The sequence below is a fragment of the Diprion similis genome, chromosome 11 (genome assembly GCF_021155765.1).
Source record: "Diprion similis isolate iyDipSimi1 chromosome 11, iyDipSimi1.1, whole genome shotgun sequence".
In the NCBI taxonomy this organism is placed as follows: domain Eukaryota; kingdom Metazoa; phylum Arthropoda; class Insecta; order Hymenoptera; family Diprionidae; genus Diprion; species Diprion similis.
In genome coordinates this window covers 8,727,404-8,753,453 of record NC_060115.1, presented here as the reverse complement: position 1 = coordinate 8,753,453, position 26,050 = coordinate 8,727,404, and the positions used below count along the sequence as shown (strand labels likewise).

The 26,050-nt window shown below is 37.3% G+C and overlaps 4 protein-coding genes across 6 annotated transcripts in view; 1 reads left to right on the top strand and 3 right to left on the bottom strand.

Annotated features, from left to right (window-relative positions):
* LOC124412451 (phospholipid-transporting ATPase VD) overlaps window positions 1-11,067 on the bottom strand; it is a 56,570-nt gene extending 45,503 nt beyond the window's left edge. For 2 of the 3 annotated variants that reach the window (XM_046892322.1, XM_046892324.1), the window contains exons 1-3: window positions 10,586-11,067; window positions 939-1,574; window positions 503-682 (exon numbers count right to left, since the gene is read on the bottom strand). In XM_046892322.1, the coding sequence (XP_046748278.1) occupies window positions 503-682; window positions 939-1,564 (806 nt within the window). In that variant the 5' untranslated portion in view covers window positions 1,565-1,574; window positions 10,586-11,067. The remainder of the gene's footprint in view (window positions 1-502; window positions 683-938; window positions 1,575-10,585) is intronic. The other variant, XM_046892323.1, reaches the window with a different exon arrangement.
* A 2,040-nt stretch (window positions 11,068-13,107) lies between these two features.
* LOC124412453 (rab GDP dissociation inhibitor beta) lies at window positions 13,108-16,848 on the top strand. Its single transcript, XM_046892327.1, has 5 exons — window positions 13,108-13,463; window positions 14,720-15,133; window positions 15,269-15,482; window positions 15,969-16,151; window positions 16,332-16,848. Exons 1-5 carry the CDS (start codon window positions 13,303-13,305, stop codon window positions 16,686-16,688), a joined length of 1,329 nt encoding a protein of 442 aa, XP_046748283.1. The 5' UTR covers window positions 13,108-13,302; the 3' UTR covers window positions 16,689-16,848.
* Window positions 16,849-17,677: 829 nt separating this feature from the next.
* LOC124412456 (beta-alanine-activating enzyme) lies at window positions 17,678-21,585 on the bottom strand. The gene is made up of 8 exons (XM_046892329.1): window positions 21,295-21,585; window positions 20,349-21,190; window positions 20,185-20,273; window positions 19,206-20,107; window positions 18,949-19,097; window positions 18,704-18,867; window positions 18,377-18,640; window positions 17,678-18,301 (listed from the first exon to the last, which is right to left on the bottom strand). Exons 1-8 carry the CDS (start codon window positions 21,501-21,503, stop codon window positions 17,918-17,920), a joined length of 3,003 nt encoding a protein of 1,000 aa, XP_046748285.1. The 5' UTR covers window positions 21,504-21,585; the 3' UTR covers window positions 17,678-17,917.
* Window positions 21,586-22,090: 505 nt separating this feature from the next.
* On the bottom strand, window positions 22,091-24,600 carry LOC124412454 (S-phase kinase-associated protein 1). The gene is made up of 3 exons (XM_046892328.1): window positions 24,475-24,600; window positions 23,265-23,543; window positions 22,091-23,079 (listed from the first exon to the last, which is right to left on the bottom strand). The coding sequence occupies exons 2-3, from the start codon at window positions 23,541-23,543 to the stop codon at window positions 22,870-22,872; spliced, it is 489 nt and encodes a 162-aa protein (XP_046748284.1). The 5' UTR covers window positions 24,475-24,600; the 3' UTR covers window positions 22,091-22,869.
* Between the last annotated feature and the right edge of the window lie 1,450 nt (window positions 24,601-26,050).

Genomic DNA, 26,050 nt, shown 5'->3' with positions numbered 1-26,050 from the left:
TCATTTCTTTCGGTGTCAAAGGTCAATAATTAAAACAGTCATTATTTTGACGTTTCGAACCTATTGGGGGGGGGGGCTTCCTGAGAATTCAAAAAAGTTTTCTGAAAAAACCGCAGAAACAGCGGTCAAGAAACAAGAACAAAACAGTCCAGCAATAGTACTTCAAGTTTCGCTGCGAAAAGAAAAAAATCAGAATTTGGCGCTTACAAAATTTTTCAAATTCGGAACTTCAACCCCGTCTCAATTAGTCCCTATATAATAACAATAATAATACAGGAATCGTAACGTATCGATATCGTATTAATAATTTTTCATCCATCATTACGAACGATTACTTCTTCCAAATATGTATAGACACAGTTATTCAGATGTCAGAATATCAATAGAATAAATAATAATCGTATATTTCCATGACACAACAATAATTTATACACACAAGAACAACACATATATTACAAACAATGCATATAAACAACAATAAACACAGCGCGGCATTGCTCACCTGTTATCCACTCTGATCCCGTTGGGATGCTGAGTCTTTGGCGTTTTCGGTGGTACCAGGTGATTCGGAACAATGGTTCTTAGTCTCGGCTCCTCGGCAGTGGGACCAAAACACCTTGCCCAAAGTCTTCTCCACCATGGCGGCGCGGCGCTACGCCTTATCGTGTATATCGATTCTGATCTGTACAAGTAAACGAGGCAATTGTTAAATAATCATAAACACGAAATTTTTAACTTCTACTAAAAACAATTCTTCAGTTGATGCCCTGGTAGATTTCGACGTTAACGTACTGCGTCCATCCATCTCCAAATACCATACCAGGAACCACCGCGCTAATAAAAAGGAAAATCATGTGCATGGCATATCGAGTACAAAAACGTTAGGATAAATTCTATGGAATTGTGAGACTTGATAGGACGAATGTGGTCCAACAAACCTCGAGGCTTGCCGCGAGTGTCCTCGAAAAGATGGGACCTTTCCACCTGTGGGTGGTCTGGCATCTTCCCGATGTCCAGGAGGCAGTATGAAGTCGGTTTTCGAACCGACTCGACTGTGCCCAGTGACGAGATGAGGACCCTGAACGTCGACGACCTGGCCTTGACTGAAGGCCCTCTGGTGTCCGGGTTTCTTGAGGGCCGAAGGCCGAGCCGTGGCTCCAGCCGAGGAAGTCGCGGCGACGAGTCCGGTCGCCAAAACACCGCCATGACTGGCGGATCGAGCGTGGGTTTTCAAATTGGCAGTCCTCGAGGCCAAGATGGCGCCGGGATTGCCGATCCCCGTCGACGTCATCGTCGGGGTTTGACTCGCCCCTGAGTTGTTCGAGATCGTCGATACCGAGCCGCCCGGTATCGTCTGATGACCTCCTCCTCCTCCAATTGCACCTGCATAATGTTGCTGCTGCTGTTGCTGTTGCTGCAGAATCGACGACGGATGTGCTGTCTGGGCTGTTACGTAGGTTGGACCAACGCCGCCTGCCGCAGCTTGCAATGATACCGGAAATACGTAGAGGGAGGCTCTCTGATCGTTGTCGCTGTTCGCTGCTTCCAGGACACTCTCGGACATACTGGCACATCTGTGGATCACGAAAACGAAAGCGATGTTAACTTGGGGGATTAACAGGGAATAACTAGGCTCGGAAAGAGTAACAGCAAATATGTTATTATAATATATATATATGTATATTAGGGTGGCGCAAAAAAGAAAAAAAACCGACCTTTTCTTTTCATTGAGTCTCGTGTGACAGAATGTTAGTTTTTGATGCTTTAAGAGTTCACTCCAAAGGACAGTTAAAAAAAAAAATTTTAAGAGGTCGCTCCAAATTTCTTTTAAATGTCAAAAATCGTCAAAAAATTAAATTAAAAAAATTGTATTTTCAGTATTTTGTTTGATTTTTGATTCATGTCGTGGTGTATTGTTATCGATTCTTTCTTACTAAATTGAAGAAAAGAACATTTATGAAATTTTAATATGAATATTAAAAAGTCGCTCGAAAAGATCTAAAGAAATGCATCGAAAAATTGAAAAAAAAATTATGAGCGACCTTTAAAAATTCAAATTTTGAACTGAAACTTTCGGGAACTTATTTTTTTTTTTTTTGTCTATAAAATTATACCGTAACGAGAAAAAATTAAAAAAAAAAAAAAATCGATTTCTGACGATTTCTGACGTTTTAAAAAATGTGGAGCGACCTCTTAAGAATTTTTTTTTCAACTGTCCTTTGGAGTAGGCTCTTAAAACATCAAAAACTAACATTTTGTCACACGAGACTCGAAAAAAAAAAAGTCGGTTTTTTTGCGCCACCCTAATGTATATGCAGTTAGCGACTATAAATCATTCCAAGAGATATCATGAAGCAATAAAATATACTTCATTGAAGTTCATTCGCTTCACTTGTTCCAAGTACAATGACTTTAAGTCAACAATTTCGATTTAGTTGGTTTATCGGAATGATTTGTTCGAGCGAATTCCTTGATTCAACGAAAGCCTGCCTCTCTTGTCGTTGGGATCGAAATAAGTATTGATTTGAGTGAACCTTTCAATGTGTTTCGGAAATTTAGTCAAATAAATATACCATTTTGTTTGAAGTTTATAAATATATATCGTTCATCAAAGTCGCATGTTTGTTCGCGGAAACTTGAAATCAGGTACTTGAAATAAAACAAGTACATGAATCTAGCCAACATAAAGATCAGATCGATTGAATGCCGTATTTTGTTGATCTAACCGGAGCTGATTTGAAGTAACTGAATACAAATAAAAGCCGAATCGGCGGCCTAGGAAGTCAGATACGGATAACGCAAGATAAATTTGCTATATAAGACTTATTACTAACGAAGAAAGGTCAATAATACTATATATCTATACCAAGTTTCGAGTCATCGAAATTTACATTAACGACAAATGAACAAAAACTGTTGGCTGCACATGTTCAATTTATACTTCCACGTGTACAACAACAAGTTTTCTGGGTTTACGCATTAAATATCGGGTAAATTTTACAAAATTTTGAGTAAATATAGATTTATAAATAATATCATTCGAAGGATACGTTTTTTACGCTCAAATAACTATAATTCTCGGTCAATGTTCCAACCTGTTCCAACGATTGAACTGTTGACTCAACAAAACGTGACTTGAAACAAGTTCAAATTTTTTAAGTACATCAATTTCTCATTTTCAAAACAAGACGATTGAGAGTAGCATTAAATCAAATTTTTTAACCACTTCGATCACACATTTTTTTAATAAAAACCAGACAAAAAAATCACATTATTGCAATAAACTCACACCGTGTTGTCTTGAATAAATTTTTAGTCACCACGATCATATAGAGGCTTGATTCAATTCTATATTAATCAAGTTGTCACAAGTATTTTGTTGAATTACGTAAGTATTGTGTGACTATAGTATTTAGTTGAATGGAATGAATATCAATTGACTCAAATAATCTTTTCCCTCCGTGTTTACTTTCTAATTTAATACTCAATTCGAAGTGCACAAGTGCATAGTGGAAAAATTCTTACGTGTGAGAATAAATTTTATATCTAGATGAAAATGTTCTCCAAATCGTTTCGACAAAATTACGAAAGAAACCTATAAAAACTCTAAACCTAGAAACCCCCGTAAAAAGGAAGAAAAAAAAAAAGAAAAAAACTGTGAGAAAAATGCAGTGTAAACGTTTATTGATTCCGTATTGATCATAATAGAAATAATTATTCTACATGGTAATTTGTGCGGGCCAAATTTTTCTTCAATTTTAACACCATCGTTAGTGATTTCTATTTTTTACAATGTTCGTGAAAAGAATAAAGTGAACCTTCTATCCTATTTCTAACCCTCGTGGATAAACCGCTTTGCAATCCATCGCAATCTCTTTATATTTTATCACTTTGACAAGCCATGAAGAATATAATATATTAAAGATTCTGAGGATTCAAACGATTGATCAAACCAATAAATTGACGTCAAGAGGTTTTCATCTGTTGCTTCCCGTCAGAGACTGTTCAAGTCAGTATTGACACAGGTGTGAAGTGTCAAAAACTCTCTCGCAAGTCTCTCAAGAGTTTGCGTACATCTGAGTTAATGTTGAGACGAATTTATAAATAACGAGTTCACCCAAACGCACAAGAACATCATTAGATTCAGCGTTTAATAGATCGATCCAGGTATGTGACTACCTATACCTATACTGGCTAGAAAAAAACGGAATAAAAAAAATAGAAAATAGAGTCCAAAAACCGACATACGATGTCCGCTTTACTGTTTTTGTTCTCGAGTTCATCAGTCATTGAAAAGTGAGACATCAATGTATCATCAACAAGCTTTTGACATTGAGACCATCTTACGGTAGAAAAAAAACGATTCAAGTTTCTTTTCAGCTGTATGTTCCTTCACTGGTTGGTGATGATTGACGGTCCTCCAGCTGCGGTGACTCCGTACACACACACAGCCATTTGGAAACCTTCCCGAAAGGTCGACGTTGCTGCCGCAAAAGATATGGATCCAGATGTTGGCTTATTCCTGACTCTAGTTATGGACTGAAAACGAGACTTCGACTACCTCAGAAAAATCGTAAGTCGAGGTTTTAACCGCTGATATCAATGTCATAAGCTTGTCAATGGACTCATTTGCACAGCTCGCGAAAAGTTTTTTTATTTGCTTATAATCGTGAGGTTGAAGTTACGGTAACGTTAACATAACGAATTTTTTACATACCTGCAATTGTGAAGTAAGAATTTTCCAAAACGTTAATCGTTACAATAACGTTGCAATAACTTCAGCCTCATCTTAAATCTACAGACAGAAATTGGCATTCTGGATATCCGAAGTAATACAGTTACACTCTCCAAAGTGTCTACATTGATTTAAAAGATCCGATCTCTCTGTACCGAATAATTCGTCAAGTATATATATAGATATCGTATCGCAAACGATCTCGATTCGAGATTTTTTCAATTCATGTTTTACAAATTACATTATCAGGCTTGTTGTGCCACGAATGCACATATCAAAAGTCTTAACATCAGATTATCACAAAATTTTGCTTCATTCAATGACTACTTTCATTCACCAATGACCGCAAATCGTGTAATAAATTTTTCGTCATTCGACCTTTTTTTGTAAATTGTAATTTTATTTCCCAAAGTAAATCCGACATTTGTTGTCTGTATAGCAAAAGTAGTTTGAAAAAAGAGCATATTATAACGCTGTAAATTGTTGTCTAAAAACGAGTTCGGTAATTATACTCTATTAGCTAAATTTGCTTCGCACGCATGTAATTATACTTTCAAACGGTGGCAAATTATGCAGAGTATTAAAAATCATCATCCCGACGTCTCTCTAGAAATTATCAAACACCCTTGCACAGCAATAACTCAAGTACTAAAACAGAAAATATGGAGAGAAAAAAACCACTAAACCCAGCAAACCGCCAACAAGCGTTCAATCAGGAATAAAAAAAAAAAAAAAAAGGAAGTGAAGCACAGGATTTCAAGTTTGAAAAATATTACATCATTCTTGCAAATTTCTTTAGGTATCCAATATATTGGCAACGTAATAAATCATTCGAGTAATCTATCAACACGATCCTCGGTCAATTTTCACAAACTTGAAAAAAATTCCGACATTGAATAAAAAAAATCGTCACAAAACGTTCAGCTTTGTCAATTTTCAAAATTATTACGAATAAAATAAACTGCAATAGAGAACTAAGTTGATTATGGATTTAAATGATATACGGACAATATTCGTACCGCAATAATATTGTGAATAAATTCTTTTCTTTTTTTTTTTTCTTAAATAGACATGTTTGATTTTTTGTTGGCCAAATAAATCCGTTTTATAAATATACTGCCGAGTCGACATTTGTTCCCATCGACGCCTCTAATTATACCATATTAACGAAAACATATGTACTACTCACGAGGATACCATATTGTTATTAACTAGGTGTGATGACGCGAATATACCCGGGAGTTATACGTGACGTGAAGTTCACACAACCATTAATCGCACACTTACAAGCCTTGTTAAATTAGACAGGAATGGTTTTTCAGACGGAAAAATCAAACATTTCAAACACGCGCCACAGGAAACATACGTTCATATATATAATATACAACTATATACATATATATATATATATACATATATGTATCACCATGAAAATCACGTTTCAAAAAACATTGATCAGAAATTCTACTCAACTAACGTGATTTATTCTGATTAAAATGATCATACAAATTATTTATACCAGAAGCATAAATACATTTGATTTGTTTCAACAAATTCGTTCGGAGAGGTTGGTCAACGTAAGTATTTTTTCAAACACATGTTCGACGCCTGTTGATGGATGAAATTGCAGTACGTATACAATATATATATAGATATACATGTATATTCTCGGACGCGTGAACAATAACTTTTCAAAGGGATATATGTACACAGCACGCCAATAATTTTAACACACTAACAGTAAAAACAATGAAGAGGATAATAACGAAGTCTGTTTTATATTCTCAGCACTTCCGCAAACTCACAACTGATATTATTTGTTTATTTTTATTAATTTATTCGTTTTTTTTTTTTCCCTAAACCAACGGAACTGATGAAAAAAATTTCGCACGCTTAGAATTATGATGTACACGTCATTCTGAGGATAGATTCTCTCATTCTGTAAACAACAACGTATTGTTTCATTCTCGTGTTTTTTTTTCTTCTTCTTCTTTATTCTCTCTTTAACGGACTTTCAATGATCCAATTTGTAAAAAAACACGTCCAAATATATATAATACAGTCAAGCCTTGTCAACCTATGAGTAAGAAAAAATAATATTTCGAAAAGAAAGTGTATTTATTAATAATAAGAAAAAGAATTGAAAAAAAAAAAAAAATAAAACAAAATAAAATAAAAATAAAACAGGGTGTATAGAAAAAACGCCTGCGCAAATATATATATATATATATACACAGTACTCTAGGTACACCGCTTTCTTATGTTTTTATTTTTTCAACAATGACGATCAACGGATATTGACGTTTATAAGAAAAAAAATAAGAAGATCTCTCTTACAACCGACCGCGTAAAAACATTTTCCTAGACTGCGGAGACTCGAATGAGTAATAGGAGCTCAACTCAATATATGTACCTGCGCTGCGTTAATCGTTTCATATACATACTTGTTCATGCATATTACACACGCCTATTTCATGTATAGTATACATACATACGTATGTAGAAAATTTATAAAGCTGAAGTTAATGACGATAACGTAAGGAAATATTATGGAAAAATATAATCATTATAGCACTATTTTAGAATGACTTTTAAGGAGTGTTGGCTGGCTTTACAAAATATGAGTATATATCCTCTTTATCATACATAGTTTACTAGATTTCAGACATTTCTAAAGGTCCGTATAGTAACGATTTTTCCTAAACATTAATCGTCGGCGAATTTCATCTGACTGAAATGCTAAAAAGCAAGAAAACGGACAAGTTTCTCTCTCTTTCTCTCTCTCTCTCTCTCTCTCTCTTTTTTCTTTTATTTATTTACTTTTTCTTGAAATCAAATCAACGATTCCACTCACTCGCTAAACCACGTACAAGAAAATAAAATTTAAGTTTAACTGGATCAGTCGTACAATGATAATTAGTTTCGTCGTACTTTGTACAATAATCTTATCATATATATGTATAATTCACAAAGAGATTTGTGACACTAATGTTATAATTTCTCTAAAGTAGTATTAAATTCTTCGGCTTGCATAATAATTACGTGTTCTTCTGGATGGAACGCCGGGGTAGGGGGGGGGGGTCGATCATTTAAACAGAGACAAAATTCGATCCGGTTTATCCATCCTCTCTGACTAGACATGCTCGTGTAAATATTTACTACTAAATATACGTGTGATTCGCCATGTGAGTATGTTTAATACCGGGTTGCATAATTCGCGCAACTAATTTCAGCAGCCGCTAGCCGTCAAATTTCGCACAAAAGTATATGTATACATATGTAGTGAAACTTTCGAGTTAGGCAAGAATATCTTTCACCAAGGACGAGGAGAAGGTGGATCGACGACGATGGATCGTAGCGAAATCATTTGCAAGAAAATTGGAGGCGGTAAGTGGAAATTGAATTTATCGACCAGTATTAATTAACATTGGTGCATGAATAATAGATAAAAAATATAAGCAAGTTTTCGCACAACGACTCTTACTAACAATAAATGAATTACTTGAATTTTTCTTTTTTTTCTTTTTCTTTTCCTTTTCTTTTTACCATCCAGAAAGTAGAGAGCCGAAATGAACAGTCGATGCACTTCACTTCCGTTTAAACTTGCGGTTCTTTCGACATATATGTGCGTGTATATCGTTGCTCTAGTTATTATAATTCGTTTAAATAATCGTAACCGGACAATAAAACTTGTAGTGTTCTGGTATGTTAATTCGAGAACCATACTAAGGCACGACTATAAGCGTGACGATAAAATCGTGAGAAGGGCAAGAAATAAAGATAAAAAAAATTATACAGCGTTTTTCTATGAGGCTAAAGCTAGTAACGTTTAACGATAATAAATTATCAGGGAAAAATTTCGTTGTCTCGCAGTTTTAGAATGACTTTCAAGGATCTTGGTTTTGCAAAGTATGCGAGTATATTTTATTTATCATGGTTCACTATATTTCACATTCTTAATGATACTTCATCCGAGAGAGGATCGATTCTAGAAAAATCAGTTCTACAGAGCGAATATTCTACAGGCTCGTTTCTACATGAATATTTTTCTACAGCAAGAAATTTGGAATTCGCCGTCAGAAATTATCCTCCATGATTTATTCTGCATGAAAATTCTTCTACAGAATATTTTTCTATATGAAGTAACTCGAGATTCCCAACAAAAAAAAAGCCTGCACAATGGCACTCGGAAGGTCAGAATAAGTTCGGCCTTCCGAAACCACAACACAAACGAAGGTACAAACAACGCGGAAGGCGATGTTGGCGCCCCGAAGATTTCCTGAGCAAAAATATTCGAGTAGAACATATTCTGTAGAATCGAAGCTCACTCCTTCATCCTCATGCTTTTGTTTGTTTGTTTGTTTCTTTGTTTATTGTGTATACAAACATCCGACAAAGAAATCAGCTCATGCTTTGAAAATTTCGATTCGGCGTTGAAGTTTCGGGATAACAAAAGAGGCGACATGTTTTCGCCGGAAGGAAAATTGCAATCGTCATTTTCTCCGTTTGGCCCGAGGAGCATTATTACAAGACTTTGTGGCTCAACCGCAGATCCATTTTCGCAATACTTCAAGTCAAATCAGCGATGCTTGCTGCTTTCCCTTTTCATTTCAAAAATTTCTCGATCCAGAAACTGAATTGAACAAACGCGAAACCGTAGATACTTACAATTGCGATAATCGAATTAAAATGGTGAAAGAAAGAAGCCAAACGTTCGTCGCAATTTTTCACTATTATAACGAAACAATTTTCTCGGAAGTAAGTTTGCAGCCTCGGCTTATCGTCGCAAAGTATCAACTTTACACCGTAAAACGTGAAATTCGCGCGCTCGGCCGATAGTAAATTTTTTTTACTGCCACCGTCGCGACGACTCGTCATCGTCGTCTCTGTTGAAAAGCCCTGAATACGATTAAAGGGAGAAAGTTTTTGCTTTATCAACACTCGAAAGGAAGGTAGCTAACATAAATTTTGCCCGCAGAGAGTACGATCGCCGGACTCTTCTTTTTCCAGTAACGGTGCAGCGTTTCTCTCTCTCTCTCTTTCTCTCTCTTTAAAATAATATCCATGAACTAGGCCTGCCTACAAACGCGACGCTTTAAGAAGATGCTAAAATGCGACTTTGCCGACCGAGTAAAACGTCGCTTATTTCCACTATCGAAAACACCGCAATCAGCGAAATTCGACGAGCTACGTCGAATAAGACTTTGTACAAAAAATGTCTTGTTTCAGGCGAAAATAACGACGAGAAATTTGTTCTTTCGATAAATGGCAATTCGATCGCAGGACTAAATTTCAGGCCTGTGGAACTGCGCCGATTTCATGTGTTTTGAAGTTTGTAATGATGTGCCTGCCTTAAAGATAGTAAAAATAAACGACTTTGAACTCAGTCGGTAAAGAGACATCCTCACACCGCTATGCGGAGTATATTTGTCTCACTTTATTTCCGCGGAATCTGTTCTCTCTAGCTTTAATTACTCATCGCGTTATACTCCATCCGACCAACTTTTTCCATTAGCTCGTGTAGTCGGATAAATTCTCGGCTTTGTTTACACCAAGAAAGCAAAGAGCAGTATTTTTCTATCGACGAAACATCGGTAAGCGTCGCTTTCGCGTTTCGAACAGACAAACGCGTCGATCCGGAGGCTGCGTGGCTTGGACCACAAACCTCCGTCCCTCGAGAAGCGACGGATTTTTCAAATTGAAACGAAACATCTGGCAGGAATTAGCCAATCTCCGACGGCGTAGGCGCGTGGCGTTTATCGAGGAGACGCCTCTATTCGAGATGTATAAAAGTAAAGTAAAGTTTCTCCTCAGAAGACGCACACGTAGATATTATAGGGACTCACTCACATTTTTCCAGGCTTACAACGCTTCCACGTGGCCTCAGTAATTCCCTCGAGTATAAATAAAACCAGCGGCTTTTACTCAGCCGGGAGAAGCATCTTTCCAGCGATGTTAGTGTAATATCAATCGGTGTACAATACTAGCTGCGGCATGAGAAACGCCGTCTCACTGACACAATTTCAAATAATTTAGCTCGAAACTTGATGTGCGATACACCCACTGCACGCATAACTCGCAGCTGCGTCCGCGAACTGAGACAATATTTGTTTATCCACTTCTATTCACATTCTTAACGATACAAGCAAGCTTTAAATTTCACCACATCACCCGCACTTTCGCTGATTCTAACCCCGTTTATGTCCCTTCGTTATACTTTTACACATCATCTGTGAAACGTGGACCGCCTGTTTACTCGAGATATTTGTACATACATACGTGTGCTTGTTTTGCCCTTTTTTTTTTATACCATCCCGCCAAGACACTAGACACTTACTTTTCGTCACGACACTCTTTCGTCACGCGTAATAACTTGAGCTTCATTCGCCCTATAAATTAACAACAAAAAAAAGTTTATTGTAAATAGAGGGAATGTTTGGGAGAAAGAATCTCAGCGTGACCACGCACACGCGCACATCTGGCTCGCAGCTCAGAGGCGAGTGAACTGAGTAACTGACTTCGCGGCGCTAGAGCAGCGCCATCTGTCGGATTAACTATTGCAGTCTTGCCAACCTACGAGTTTTTCTTACCCTAGGGCTCACGCTACGAGCGTCGCCGAAGTAAGGAACCGGAGATTTCACCCAACAGCTGTTATTTGTGTCGGCGAACGGCACGAATAATAATCTAGAAAGAATATGAAATTCTTTGTCTGTACAATTTCAGGGTTTTTCATCGCCTGATGTAAACTTTCGAAGCAAATAGTCGTGCCATATGCGTTTACTTTGTGCGTTCGTCATCGATTTATTGTACCCTTGAATATATACTTTGAAAACTAATTTAATCCTGACGTGATTTATTTGAATCGGTGCGAAAAGAAACTATGCGCCACGTATTGTCTGTAATCGAGGCAGTTAAGCTAATTATCTTTACAAAATCATAAACTGCGTATCGTCGATGTTGACGAATTCAGCCGCCCCTAATCATACGGCCATGACCTTGAACGAGGTGAATTCCACTGCGTGACAAGCGAGGCATCTGACAGACACAGACAGCAGGCAGGCTGCAGATAATTACTTTTTGATTATCGTAAACAGGCGCTCGTCGGCTTATCCAATGTATTGTTTTCATTCTCCGACGGTGAAAATCCTTGCGTTACACATAGATATCATTTGCGAGTATAATATTGTAGGCATGAATATAGGTTTCTCGAATATTTTTAGGTACCGATAATGTTCCATCTGCGCATCGAAGATACGCACGGAATGCAGCAAGCCGTCAACGGCGTCGGCTTGAATATGTCTATGCAGTATGTAGCACGACATTCTTAAAAATTCACCGACTGAGTAATTAATGTAACTTCTATCACACAGATTCTGATTTTGCGGGTGCCTCAGTCAGCCGGGGTATTGCATTCGTGAAAAATTCAACACGTCGCAATGATAAATAAATATATTTTTATTACCTTGCTTCGAATATATGAACCCTTGATTGAAGCCTGTTTGATGATCTCTGGGACGTACGTAGCAAGTTCTGATGGCATAAACTCAATTTGGGGGCTGGGAATTTAAGATTTGAAATGATTGATAAGTCCGGCAACCATTATAATGTCACCTATTCGAAATCGGAATATCGAATCGTTCGTATCGATTCTTCTTTGTTCGACAACCGACTGAATGAGATAAAAGTAGAGACTTATGAAAATACAACGCATTTCGACTTTCTTATACACCTGCAATGAAACGTTGCTCTTTTGTTTGTTTCGCTTGCGTTTCACTTCACGCAAGAGCCAGCTGATCTAGGGATATTGGTGATTAAGAGATTGCGGATACGAGCAACAGTTATAAATCATAGAGCGATAATAATTGGTGAGCAAGATGTATAAATGGCAAAGTCATGAACAAAGAAAGAAAGAAAATTTAAATATCTTACCACCATTTATTCTTACTAGCAAATTGCATACGCAGTGACGTACGCGTGAGAATAGAATCTGAATGATCGCCTCTTCAAAACTGCTTACGTTAATGCCGCAATATTCCGTTAATAATTTCATTCAATTTGATAAATAGATAGATGTGGATACCTCCGTTTTCTCTCCTTTTTCATCGACAAGCCTTCCTGCCCTGGAGCCCTATCCGTTATCATCTCCAAGGTTTTATTTCACGGAAAAGTTATAGCTCTGACGATGAGGAGCCAGCTTTGAACCAGCTGATCTAGGGATATTGTTGGTTAAAAAGTTTCGGAGACGGTGTAACCGTAAATACCGTATCCGACGATACGCCCTCCGCGTAATCGCGGACCTCGAGCGATTATTGCATACCCACCCGGTATAAGGCGAGCGGTCTAGAGGGGGTAAAATTGACGTAGCAGCCAGGCAGGCATACAGCAGGCGAACGAGCGAGCAGATCAGGCAGCGTAGCCGTCCGTCCGTCCGTTCGTTGCTAGTTCCGGCATAGTTTCGCGACTCCGAGTTCAGCGGAAAGACGTTAAATTCACATTGGTGTTTGACACGTCGCGGAGGTGCGCGAAGAAGTTCGATATTCTAGATAAAAAATAAACCCAGTGTAAAGATGGATGAAGAATACGACGCGATTGTGCTCGGAACCGGGCTGAAGGAATGCATTCTAAGCGGAATGCTATCCGTTAGCGGGAAAAAGGTTTTACACGTCGATCGCAACAAGTATTATGGCGGTGAATCTGCCTCCATAACGCCGCTCGAAGACTTATTCAGGTACGGGAAAATAAACTCGCCGCACGCACGCACGCCTAAATTTCGCCCCTGCCTACCTACCTAAGCAAAACGCCTCGTCGTCTCGTTCAGGTGTCGCTTAAACGCAAGAGGGGAAACGATATTGATTTTTCTATATCTACCCGCGAATTTTATCCAAACAGATGGAAAATTCCACAGTTTTCTACCCGTTTTCACAGTTCCGTTGCGTTAACGTTCCCTCACGAAATGCGCCTGGATCCAAAGGCGGTTCCGATTCGTACCGAAGCCCATGTCAAACCGTGAAACTATTCGGAAATTGATGTATAGACCTGTATCCACATACGTCGAAGAAGAGAGCCACGCTATCTGGCATTCGGGAACACCGGAAGAACTTCGACGAGGGGCTGGAGGGGATATAAACTAACCTCAAGGGGGGTCGTGGATATGCATAAATATTTCTTTCGCCTAATTACACATCGTTCATATTCAACGCAGGCTGTTCAATATAACCCCAATAAAATTGACCCGCCAACAGGAGGGAGGGATCTATACTTCTCCTTTACGCGTATACCGCGTATACTTATGTCTACGCGCTGTACTGAAAATATTTGCAATTTTTATTGCTCGGTTAACGAACTTTCAGTCCGCTCGTCGTATGAATGTAGAATATAATAATAATAGCCCTACTTGCAAGATAACGGTAGAGTGGAACGATGTCGGACATCGAACATTTCACTTCCCGTTTTTGCAGCCACACCAAACTCAGGCTCTGCAGGATAAAAAACTGAACAGAACGGAGTTTGAAGCGAAACACCCGTTCCTCGAGGGAAATAAAACCATCGTGCTTCCTTGTATACTTCTTATGCCTGCCTCGCTTTTCGTATGTTTAATGAAAAATCATCTTGTCCCCGTGTTCGTTCGTATTATCGATTTCGAGAACCGTCTCTTGATACGTGCCTGACCCAAGAAAGGTAGTGCCGTTTTAATTTCTCAATTCTCAGATTTTTCTACACATTTTGTCCCATTTCTGCAGCCAAAATTCTCGATCGAGACGCCTGCTGCACTGTGAGAACTCTTTGCGTTTAGTATGACGCTTTACATGATGATTGTCACTAGTCAGTACCGGTACCAGGGCCGTGTAATCGGCGGGGGCAGACGGGGGCTTTTTTAAAAAAATATTCGATACATTTTTGTCCCATTTTTTCTTTCGTAATTTACGCGAGTTCGAACGATTTGACCAATTGTGCAAGTTGAAATTGAGCGTCATTGTGTTTCAGTAAATTCAAGGCACCTCCACCGGACGAAAGTTACGGACGAGGTAGAGAATGGAACGTAGATTTGATCCCGAAATTTTTAATGGCCAATGGCCTGCTGGTGAAGCTGCTGATTCACACTGGGGTTACTCGGTACTTGGAATTCAAATCGGTAGAGGGTTCCTACGTCTACAAGTCGGGAAAAATCTCCAAAGTACCTATCGATCAGCAGGAGGCACTGTCCAGTGATCTTATGGGCCTGTTTGAAAAACGACGCTTTAGAAACTTCTTGATTTGGGTACAAAACGTACAAGAGGATGACCCCAAGAGCTGGGACGGCTTCGATCCGTTTTCGAACAACATGCAAGCTCTGTACAACAAGTTCAATCTGGACAAGAATACGCAAGACTTTACCGGTCACGCTCTCGCTTTGTATAGGTAAGAACGCCGTACATGCTCGTCAGAATTTTTCGAAACAAGTATTATTTTGTGCTTGTACTAGAATTGATAATACTAGGACCTTGTCATTTTCATCTCATGTAAATATCACTAATTACATGTTCCTAATACCAGAGATGACGATTACATAGTCCAGAGCGCCATTGGTACGATTCGAAGAATTAAGCTGTACAGCGACAGCTTGGCTCGTTACGGGAAATCTCCGTACCTGTATCCCATGTATGGTCTGGGCGAGTTGCCCCAAGGTTTTGCTAGACTTAGTGCTATTTATGGAGGTACCTACATGCTAGACAAACCCATAGACGAAATTGTCATGGAAGATGGAAAGGTGAGTTTTGTATCAGAAAAATCTATTGGCAGTACTATTTTGCCTTGAAGCATTTCAGGTATAAATCATTTCTAAGGGGAATAACGATCGGTAAACCAATTCACGATGGCCAAACCAGCTGGCGATGGCAATAGCATTAATAGCCAAAATATTTTAAAAGATGAAACTCGTGGCAGCAAAAATAGAATTAAAGAATTTTCAGAGACAAATGTTCTTTTAGTTTGGTTAAGCTACTGTCAACTATTTTCATACTCGCTGTTGTAATTCAAACTAAACAAAATGATTTGCCTTTGAATGTTGCAAAGCTTATCCCTGGAAACGTTGTTATTACGTAACTGACTCATTTATCTCCTAGTTTTTATTCGCTCTTGTCCACATCTGTTGCTATGCTGCCCAGTTGTTATTGACTTCGATTTAACACACTCTAGAAATTTGATTAGCTTTAATAAAATTTTCCTGTCTACTCAAGAATTTTTTCAATTTCAGGTAGTCGGTGTTCGATCGGGAACCGAAGTGGCTAAATGTAAGCAAGTATTTTGCGATCCAACTTATGTGACCGACAAGGTTCGCAAAGTAGGACAAGTAATAAGGTGCATTTGCCTCTTGGACCATCCCATATCAGGCACTGGTGATGCTCTTTCAACACAAATTATCATTCCACAGAAACAGGTAGGCGTGAAATCTACGAATCATATGTTTCATTCATCTTAAAAAAGTGAAATTGAGGGATTTCTAACTGGTTTTGAAGCAATTGAAGTAGTAACGAGCTTCAGTTGAATCGAGAACTTGACGATTGAAACAAACAACTTGTGATGATTGAATATAAACATGTTTTGTACTTTGTCGTAGGTAAATCGCAACTCTGATATCTACGTCTCGTTGGTATCTCACACGCATCAAGTAGCAGCTAAAGGCTGGTTTGTCGCTATGGTGTCAACTACAGTAGAGACGAGCAATCCTGAAGCAGAAATAAAGCCTGGTATCGACTTGCTTGGATCAATAAAACAAAAGTTTGTATCAGTCTCTGACTACCTGGAGCCAACCGACAACGGTCTTAACAGTCAATTATTCATTTCAACGAGCTACGACGCGACAACGCATTTCGAAACAACTTGTCTGGACGTTTTGGATATTTTCAAACGCGCCACAGGAGAAGAATTCGACTTCAACAAAGTCAAGCATGAATTAGGTGACGAAGATCAGTAACCATAATTAGCGAATCAATTGATATCCTATGCTTGGATTTGATTCGAGCCTAATCCAAAGGGTTCAACTCATCCCGTACTATAAGTATCATTATTCTTACTTTTGTTAAGTCTAGGGTACTGCGATGAAAACGATGTATATGTATCATAAGTGGAAGATGGAAAAAAAAATAATAGTCGGAAAATTTTATCCACCTGCTCTTCAGCCCTCAGTTATCCAGAACATGGGGATTTCTACTTAATGTTTGAAGCAAAAAACAAAAAAAAAAACTTGAAAAACTACAACTACAAATACACAATACATATTATATTGTAATTGGTGTCGCGATTTTTGATTAATCGCAGACGATTCACATGTATCCACATTTTTCAGTTCCTTGAAAATGTTTTCCATGCTAATGTTACTACGAATATATATATCATATTTTTAACTACCTACAAAATGTTGTTATGCAAAGTAAATGATTAGGGAATAGTGATTATAGGGCAGAGTAATTTATATCAACTTGTAACGAAAGAGAAAGCTACTTTTTGTCGCTCATAACACGAATAAATTATTAATTCAAAAATGTCTGCTCATTGAATGTAATAAAGGCAAGCCTCTCACGGTAGGAATAGATTACAACGATAGTAAATACTAATAGGCGAAGTCTACAATGGTTCATCATACTGAAATATAAGACATGTTAATTATCATATTGGTTATACATAATATTAAATATCGGAGTAGGTATGCCATGTAGAACAAAGATGATGGATGAGAATCACAATGTTTGTATTAAATTACAAATATATACATCACTCCAGTGGGTTGTCGAGCAGCGAAGCATTCAATTATGTAATATTACCAATAAATAAATAAATAAATAAATAAATTTAAATATGCTAATATGTTAGGTGAGCTTGCGAGCACGAATATTTCTTTGTTACTGTGAGTGTATAATAATACCGTTAATTTTAAGTGGATGAATATTATTTTTTAAAAAGTAATTGATTACCAAAAATTGTGTGTCAAGCTTACATGCTGCGTGGTATAAAACAAACTGATGCGATATAACACCAATTCATTGGGACATCGATTCTATTCTACAGAATGTTGGAGAAATGAAACACTTACGACTGTAATTTGGCAGGCATACGAAAATAAATGATATTATATTAAACAATCTGGATATTTTCTTCAACGTTCTTCGCTTTCAAAGACAATTCCTTTTTTTTTCCAAATTTCATTTATCCAACTATTCTCACAACATACATATTATTGTCTCTGCATCCTACTACAAGGAATTCACCATTTATTACAGGTGATGAAAATACGTTTCCACCCAATTTCAAGCTGGTAACAACTTGACCGTTCAAAGCATTTATAAAACTTAAAACACCGCCTGTATCGGCAATGATTAAAACATCTCTTTCACAGTAGGGTGTCGCGAATATTGGACATTCAAAAGCAACTGAATATTTCAGAATCGGGGTTGACGAAAACGTTTGTACGGAGAGACAGTAAACACTTTTATTGTTGGATCCAATGATTAGCTCCTCGGTGTTCACACAGCAATTCTTTCTTACCACCAAGTGAGAAAAGACGTTGCCATCAATTTTATAATTCCAATTCTATAAATAATAATTCGTTATGTTTTGCAGTATTTATTTTCTTCTATGCTGAAATTGCTGCGCTTAGTGTCTCACCTCGTGACCAGTTTCGGAATTAAAGCACTTAATTTCTCCAGAAACACTACAGTACACGATGTCTTCATTTTCCAGCATTGCTGGGGCGGAAAATATTGGATCGTTAAATTTGAACTTCCAAATTACTTCTCCAGAAGTCTGGTTCAATGACATGCAAGTCCCATCAAGAGTTCCAAACAGAACTGAACTTGCCCTCAGACTGGTACAAGGAGTAGCTGAAATGCTACCTTCGCTACCTTTAAATCTCCAGATCTCTTTACCATCCTAAATACAGAGTGTGATATTTCAGATGTGCGTCAATCAATGTTAGTTAATCATAATACTTACTTTTATAGAGATGTTGTAAAAATATTTGTCATACGATCCCACAAACACACTTTTTCCATCACTACTTGCTACCGCTGTGCACTTGACAGAGTCACCAGTTTTATATTTCCATATTATTTGCCCGCTCTTCAAGTTCACACAATACACATATCCGTCGTAACACCCTGAGTTTAATTAACACTGGATAAGCACATCTTATATAGTATAAATCGTACACTTCAAAGTTACCATTGATACCGGCTTACCAACAATTCCTTTGAACTCATCCAGAACAAGAACTGAGGCTTCAATTCTATCGGGCAGGTTCATTTCATAAGTAATTGAATCCTGACTATTCAGTTGTTTAGTCACAATGAGTCCTGCGTGGGAACCTACAGATGTATAGATTTCACCGCTGAAATTGAGACGTTGCATCTGTTTAAGATTGATTTTTTATTTGTATCATTGATTAATCATATTTCATACGAAATTGAAATTTGAAAACCGAATGACCGGGGTATACCTAGAGTATTTAAATATAATTGGCGATGCGTCAACACATTTCTTCAAATCTTGTGTACATTCCACAGTTAATTGTGACGGAATATTCAGACCAAAATTTGTGCTTGGGAGAAGATGGTTTCCATCACTCTCTCCAGTCACTCTTCCTCTACATTTTTGCCACAAACATAAGTTAGGATGTGAAGATTTTTCGGGCTGTATAAAATCATACTTTCTTTTTTTATTCATCGCAAATTGTGTGTAGTTTGAACTTGAACTGACAATATTGTCTACACTACTAATTATTTGCACAGAAGATTGGATTTTTCTAAGTGCATAATCCACGCAGTTGGCGAGCGTTTCATTTTTTAATAACAAACCAATTAATTCAGGGAACTCTGTCTTTGATGCTGCAGAAAATTCGTTGGCAATCTGCATTGCCTTTATAGAATTTCCACCGCAGTCCAAAAATCCAGAATCGATTGTTGACTTTAGATGGTTTTTCCAGAGTTGCATTAATATTGTTCCTACTAATTTTGAGTCATTCACTTCCTGGCTATTTTGGGCATGACCTTCCTCTGTAGTTTGAAATGTTCTCATCAAACTTTTGGTGCAGATTTTTCCATTTATAGTCAGTGGAAAAGTATTGAAATATTTTATTCTGCTTGGTTGATAAAAAGACGGTAGCTTACAAAGCTCATTATTAAGTTCTTCTTGCACTTTCAATTCGTTGGTAAATTTATCATATTTAGAAATGCACAGATAGAGCTTATGCTGTTTTTCATCCCACAATACCAGACAATTTTTCACAAAATTCAATTTCAACACCGTTTGTTCTAGCTCAGTTAAATCTACTCTATTACCAAACCTTTTAACAGTCCTGTCGCATCTACCTCTATAGAATACCTCGCTGTTTCCTCTTACCTGAAAATTCAAAAGTCTTAAAAATAATTCATGTGATATGAATGAAACTTCTTTGTGTTGTAGCGTATGAATCGTACTTCAACTAAATCTCCAGTTTTCCTATACACTGGTGTTTCCAAATCTTTCAAATCTTCGTTGTCAATCACGCAGACTCTGGTATCACTTCCTAAGATGTGAGATAAAATAAGCGCATTTCTTAGGACCGAGAAATCCAGTATTTAGAAGACCAGTATATACAAACCAATGAATAAGACGCCTTCGCCGTTGCAAATGATATCGCCATTCCGGTTTCTCACTTGAAAAGTGGTCTCGGAAAGCGGTGTCCCCAAATATTGATTGATTGCAGGTGAAGTTTCAACTTCATTATAATTTATATTAATTTCATTTATACTAGCCCAACATGATACTTCAGTTATGCCGTAAATATTGTAAATCCTAGTCTGATTAATTGGGTGTTTTATAGTTCTGAACATATCGACTTTAGGCAAAGGTTCACCGCCAAAAAGTAACACTTTCAATCTGCTGTCCCTACCAAAGATTGTGTTTCCTAATTGATGCTCAGTCCACCTGTACAACCATAGTGACGGTGTGGTTTGCAAGAATGTAACTTGATGCTCAAAAATCAAGTTCAACAATTTATGCGGGCTACTAATGACTTCGTTTGAAACCATAAACAGCGTACTGCCGCTAGCCAAGCTCAAAAACGTCTCTACTATACTAGGATCAAAAGTCAGTTTGGTTAATTGTGCTATTTTGTCATGTTTTGATAAGCGAAAAATTTTCTTCAGTTCTAAAATGTTAGGCACTATAGAAGCGTGAGGAACTTTCACAACTTTTGGTATTCCTGTTGAGCCTGACGTCGTTATAGCGTACGCGAATTCATTCTTGTCTATGTTATTTGTGCTATCGATAGTTTCCAATTCAAGAAATTTGACCGTTTCCCCATGTACGTCGACTTCGCATAGTGGATTTGCCCCAGAAAGTACTGATTGAGAAAATGCAAAGGAAAGTCCAATCCTAGAGGAAATTTCTCTCAAACCTGTAGATGGCAAATTCACAAATGCAGATCCTTGAGATAGAATTCTGAAATAAAGAATTATTCAATATGAAGTATCGGTATTTCATTGTATTTACTGCAAAAGGGCATGTTGCTAAATGCCATTTTTTTCATTTGTCATAACAATTACCCCAAGATCAGAGCAGGGATGCTTGGAGCTTTTACGTCACAATTTATCCCCACAAATTGATGTTTTTTAACAGCACCTGCGAGCACAGCTTCAATCTTTACTTGTGCATCGCTAAGCTCGGAATAACTGATCTTCTGAATTGCCTCCAAACTATGATACTCTATCGCTACGTCTTCGGGCGAACTCCAGTCACAGATAGTATTTAACATTTTGACACCGTCCTTTGCGTACGAATATTTCAGTTGTAATAATTCATTTCCTTTTTTTTGCAGAGTTCATGCAATAGAGGAATTCGAAATAAAGACAACTAATTATTGGAATAATTAATCATTATTATAGGAGTAATTATTAAATAATTACTTTATTTACCCATTGAATTGATTGAACGTAATTTTCACCAGTTCAACACGTGGTTGATTATTGACAATTGTGGCAGTATTGTTTCACAATACTTCGATTTGAGGTTAGGATTACAACCATCATTTATTCCTACTCGATTTGAATGCATCCGCAGTTCACATAAAACGAACGGCACCTAATCAATGCATTATCTAATGTGAGTAATTAATGCTTACCTTTCGTGTAATTCAAATTTTTCTTATTTTACGCTGGGCTACGGAAATACGAAAAGAAAATATCAGCAAACATCAATTTCCTACAATTCAATTTTAATTCCTTCCACCGTCGTTTGCTTTGAGAAAACCGAATTCATAACACGAAGCAAAGAGAAAAGTGATTATCACCTCAACCAGTGACCCCAAACTTGAGAGAAACAAACATCGTTATTATTTCTTTGTTTTACGAAAAATGAATTTTATTATTTACGCATATTAATACTACCTTTTTCTTCTTGTTACAGGATCTAATGTATACATTAAGGGTTGATATATTTTATAAGTAATTAAATTAAGAAGAATGGAGGACAGTACAAGATTTGAATGATCAAAAAAAAAAAAACTGATTCTGCACTGTCGAATAGATGAAAGTAATATTTTACATTCTGAGCAAATGGTAAGCTAATTTATTATTATTTCATAGTTCAGTCACCTTGGTCATCATATATTATATCAAATGATTCGCTACACGTATTCACAAAAGATTTGACTAAAGAAGATCAAAGATTCACAGACAAGATGCAGATATAACAGTTCCTGAAGGTATTGATATTTAAATAGACTAAAGTTATACTTCGTTAATTATACACAGAAATTATTCGTGCTATTGATAAATTAACGCTTTCGTGGTATGGGTCGTTAAACTGAAAATCCATGTTTTCCATTAGAAAATGAAAACATGATAGTGGAAAACATTCGTATTACCTGCAAAAATTTATTTTTCCAAGCAACTGTTATCGGTATTTCTAATTTTGAAATAAAGTACATTGTACGCGAATGGACAAACTCAGCTGAAACAGGAATATTCTGTTATTGCTAAATCTTTCATCAGAGATTGGGTTTTTATTTTGCGACAAGCCTGAAATTCGAATTTGTGAGACATCTGCAGATTTAATACGCGATAAACCTACAGTTACAGATGATTTAAAAAGCTTTTCTTCCGTTCCTTCTCTTTTTCTTTCTACTTCTCCTCGCACCATTCATTCTCCTTGCGAACCTGCTCCTCTTCTGAAGCTGTAAAATCGTTCTTTATATTGAACGTCTTACGAATTTCTTCCGGTGTCTTTCCCTTTATCATGTTTGCCACAGTCTTGCACGTTACATCTAGAAGTCCTTTGATGTCCAAGTAATTTGCTGCCAAAATCAGTTCGAATAAGGTTCCTTGATCAACCTGTAAATCAATAAAACAAGTCAAATTAGTAGCTTTTGTTAAAAATATGAAACTTGCATAGAATACATTTCAAAGATGAGGAGTGAAAATTCCTCAAAGAAAATTTTCAAACTAAAGAAATACGTCTCTCATTAATTATAACATTAACGTTTTGTTTCAATAAATTTTTCTAATGCAAAATTGACCTTCAAAAAATCAGCATCCCATGAGCTGATGTCGTCAGTTCGCTTCTCTTTGTTTTCATCATCTTCAGGTGGTGGGGGATCATCTTTGTGATACGTGGCCCATTGAATGACCTTTCTCAGTATAGCAGAGTTAACATTTGGTAAGGGAACAACTTCTTCCTCGTCTTCATCCATTCCCAAGTCCTCCAGCATGGTTTTTATCGTGACTGAACATTTTGCAATTTCAACGTCTACCTCAAATACTTCGCCATCCGAACTCTGCAGCTTTATATTCGGCATCTGTGATTAACGAAAAGACAAAAATAAGTTCAGATACATAAATATTACAGGTACAGGAATCGACTTTCTTTTACTGTTATTGTTACGTGTACAAGGTTCTTTATGTTTACACAACTCCTAGTCCTTGTTGTCGACCTGTGTATCAACTACATTCCAATGTCATTGAGTCCATTTACCATAGAGCCAATTGAGTTTGGAGAATGGAAGCGGAGAAGTTTCTTCAACATATTTTTTGAGTACATTAAAATGAAAAACGCTTCCGCATAGTATTACAGAGATTTTTGATGTGGAAAAAAGTGAAAAATGAAAGCCGATTTTCGAGAAAAGTATGAGGATATGTTTATTTTTGTAACTTGTGTGAATCTGAGTCATATAACGTTATGAAAATTTCAACGCACAAAGTGAACAAGTATGTAAAAATGCTGCGCGGACAATGACGCGTTTGATTTCATTTAGTTTCTCAAAACAATATTCGGCCTTTCTCCGCAGCGAGGAAAATTTTAACGGACGTCAAAGTCGAGCAGAAAACGTCAGACGGCGAGTGTCGATCGGAGATAAAATATTGGCGCGCACAGCAACAACCTTGCGAGAATGAGTTTCGTCGTTGACCCGAGGTTTTGGATGAAGGTTATAAATTCAATGAAATTTAACGGCACGTAAGTGACGTTATTATCCGGTGATAATATACGAAGGAAACGCGTTCTCGGAGCAATTACGGCGAGGCAAATCGTCTCTGGTAATGAAAATCGACGAATCATTGTACATCATAACAACATGCGCGGGCAACGAATGTTCGTCCATTAGCCGATTTCCCGTGCAACGAATTTTCCAACTTCAAGACGATAAACACTGCCGAGCTCGTGTCTCGTTACAACCGTCTTGTCCGAGGCCAGAGCCTACGACAATGGATTGTAAATATAAAATTTATTACCTTTCAAGTTACTTCCAATTCTCCGTTGCGTGAAAACGATAATAAATCACAGCGTAACGTTGTGGCCTGACTCTCTGGCACTCTCTAGTCTCTAGTCTCTCTAGTCTCTACCCCCTACTTTTCATCATCGACGACTAACTTCAGGCAGCAACACGCAGGCGCAACGCTTCAAACATGGCGCTGTCGGCGCTCAGAGCCGTTCTTAGAATTTCAAAATTCGAACCCGTAAAGCTGCGCGTTGTTTGAGCGATCAAACAAGGTGTTTTTGAATTGAGTATTTATAGTTTAGAAAATAAAACTCATGATTTACACAGCTTTGGTTTTAATATTGTTAATTGTAATGAATTACAGAAGCTGAAAACAGACGAGCCTGGTGTAGGGCGCTGCGAGTTGCGTTTACGTATTGCGGAAAATTTTGGAATAGCAGTAAGTTGAAGAAGAGATTTATAACGGATGTGAAACAATTTTTTCGTCAATTTCACAGGTGATATAACTATGCAGCGAAAAAAAGTGTTTTTATCCGTTTATACAAGTTTCTAGTTGCAGGAACTGCAGTCTTTCTATTTTATTAAGGAGGATAAACTTTTCGTAACTCGTGACTATATTCCATGCAAATTCAAGTCCGAGTATCACACAAAGTACAAAAGTTTTACGTTAAATTTCAACTTTATATATAATCGTGGCCGAAAACTCACTTCGTTAAATTTTACATTATCCTGTGTAATAAAACACTAGATAAACCCGATTCAATTGCTGACCCAGAACGAATCGCCATTGTCTGAATTTTTCCACCGCGAGGTTTGTCTAAAAAGCATCCAGGATCGTATACTGGGATAGAATCGCAGAGGGAATCAACGATTCAAGTATTTTGGTCGCGTCTAGTATAAACTAATTGAAGCGTATTAATGAAATTAAAACAAAGCTTTCTTGATTGAGTCTGTTAGTTGAGCCAGGAAAGGGTAGAGCAGCTAATCATGATTTTCTCAACTCAATGAGTACGAACAATAAGTTAAAACAAGTGCTGGATTTCACCCTCTTCACCTTTATAACGGGACCAGAAGCTCCTGCACAATGAACCGTATTAATTGAGTCTTGGGAGAAATATCTGTCCGGCGACTGCAATTGTATAATAATTTTAAACTCGTGCATTATTTGTCACGAAATTATTGTCCTAATATTAACGAAGAGCTAGCTTTGAAGATGCCGAAACCTCTAATAAGATATCAGAGTAAGCCAAATTGAATTGAGTAGAGCAAAAGCGGAATTGGCATGGATTGAAAAAAAAATTATAACAAATTCAAAATAATTTTAGCATATAAGTCTCAATTTTGGGTGATTCGGTTTTCGGACGAACTCAATTCTGATCAATTCGTTTTGGTTTACTGGGGTTTCTTCAACTGTTGTTGCTGATTCAGTGAAGTTATTGAATTTACACTTTTCTTAAAGTTCGAATCACAAATAATGATGGTGTAGAAATTGGGAGATGTTATTTCCCGAAAATGTTCCTGAAAGAAACCTTTGAAATCGAATATTTCAAATCATGTTTGTTTAAAATCTTCCGACACTTTCCGAAAAA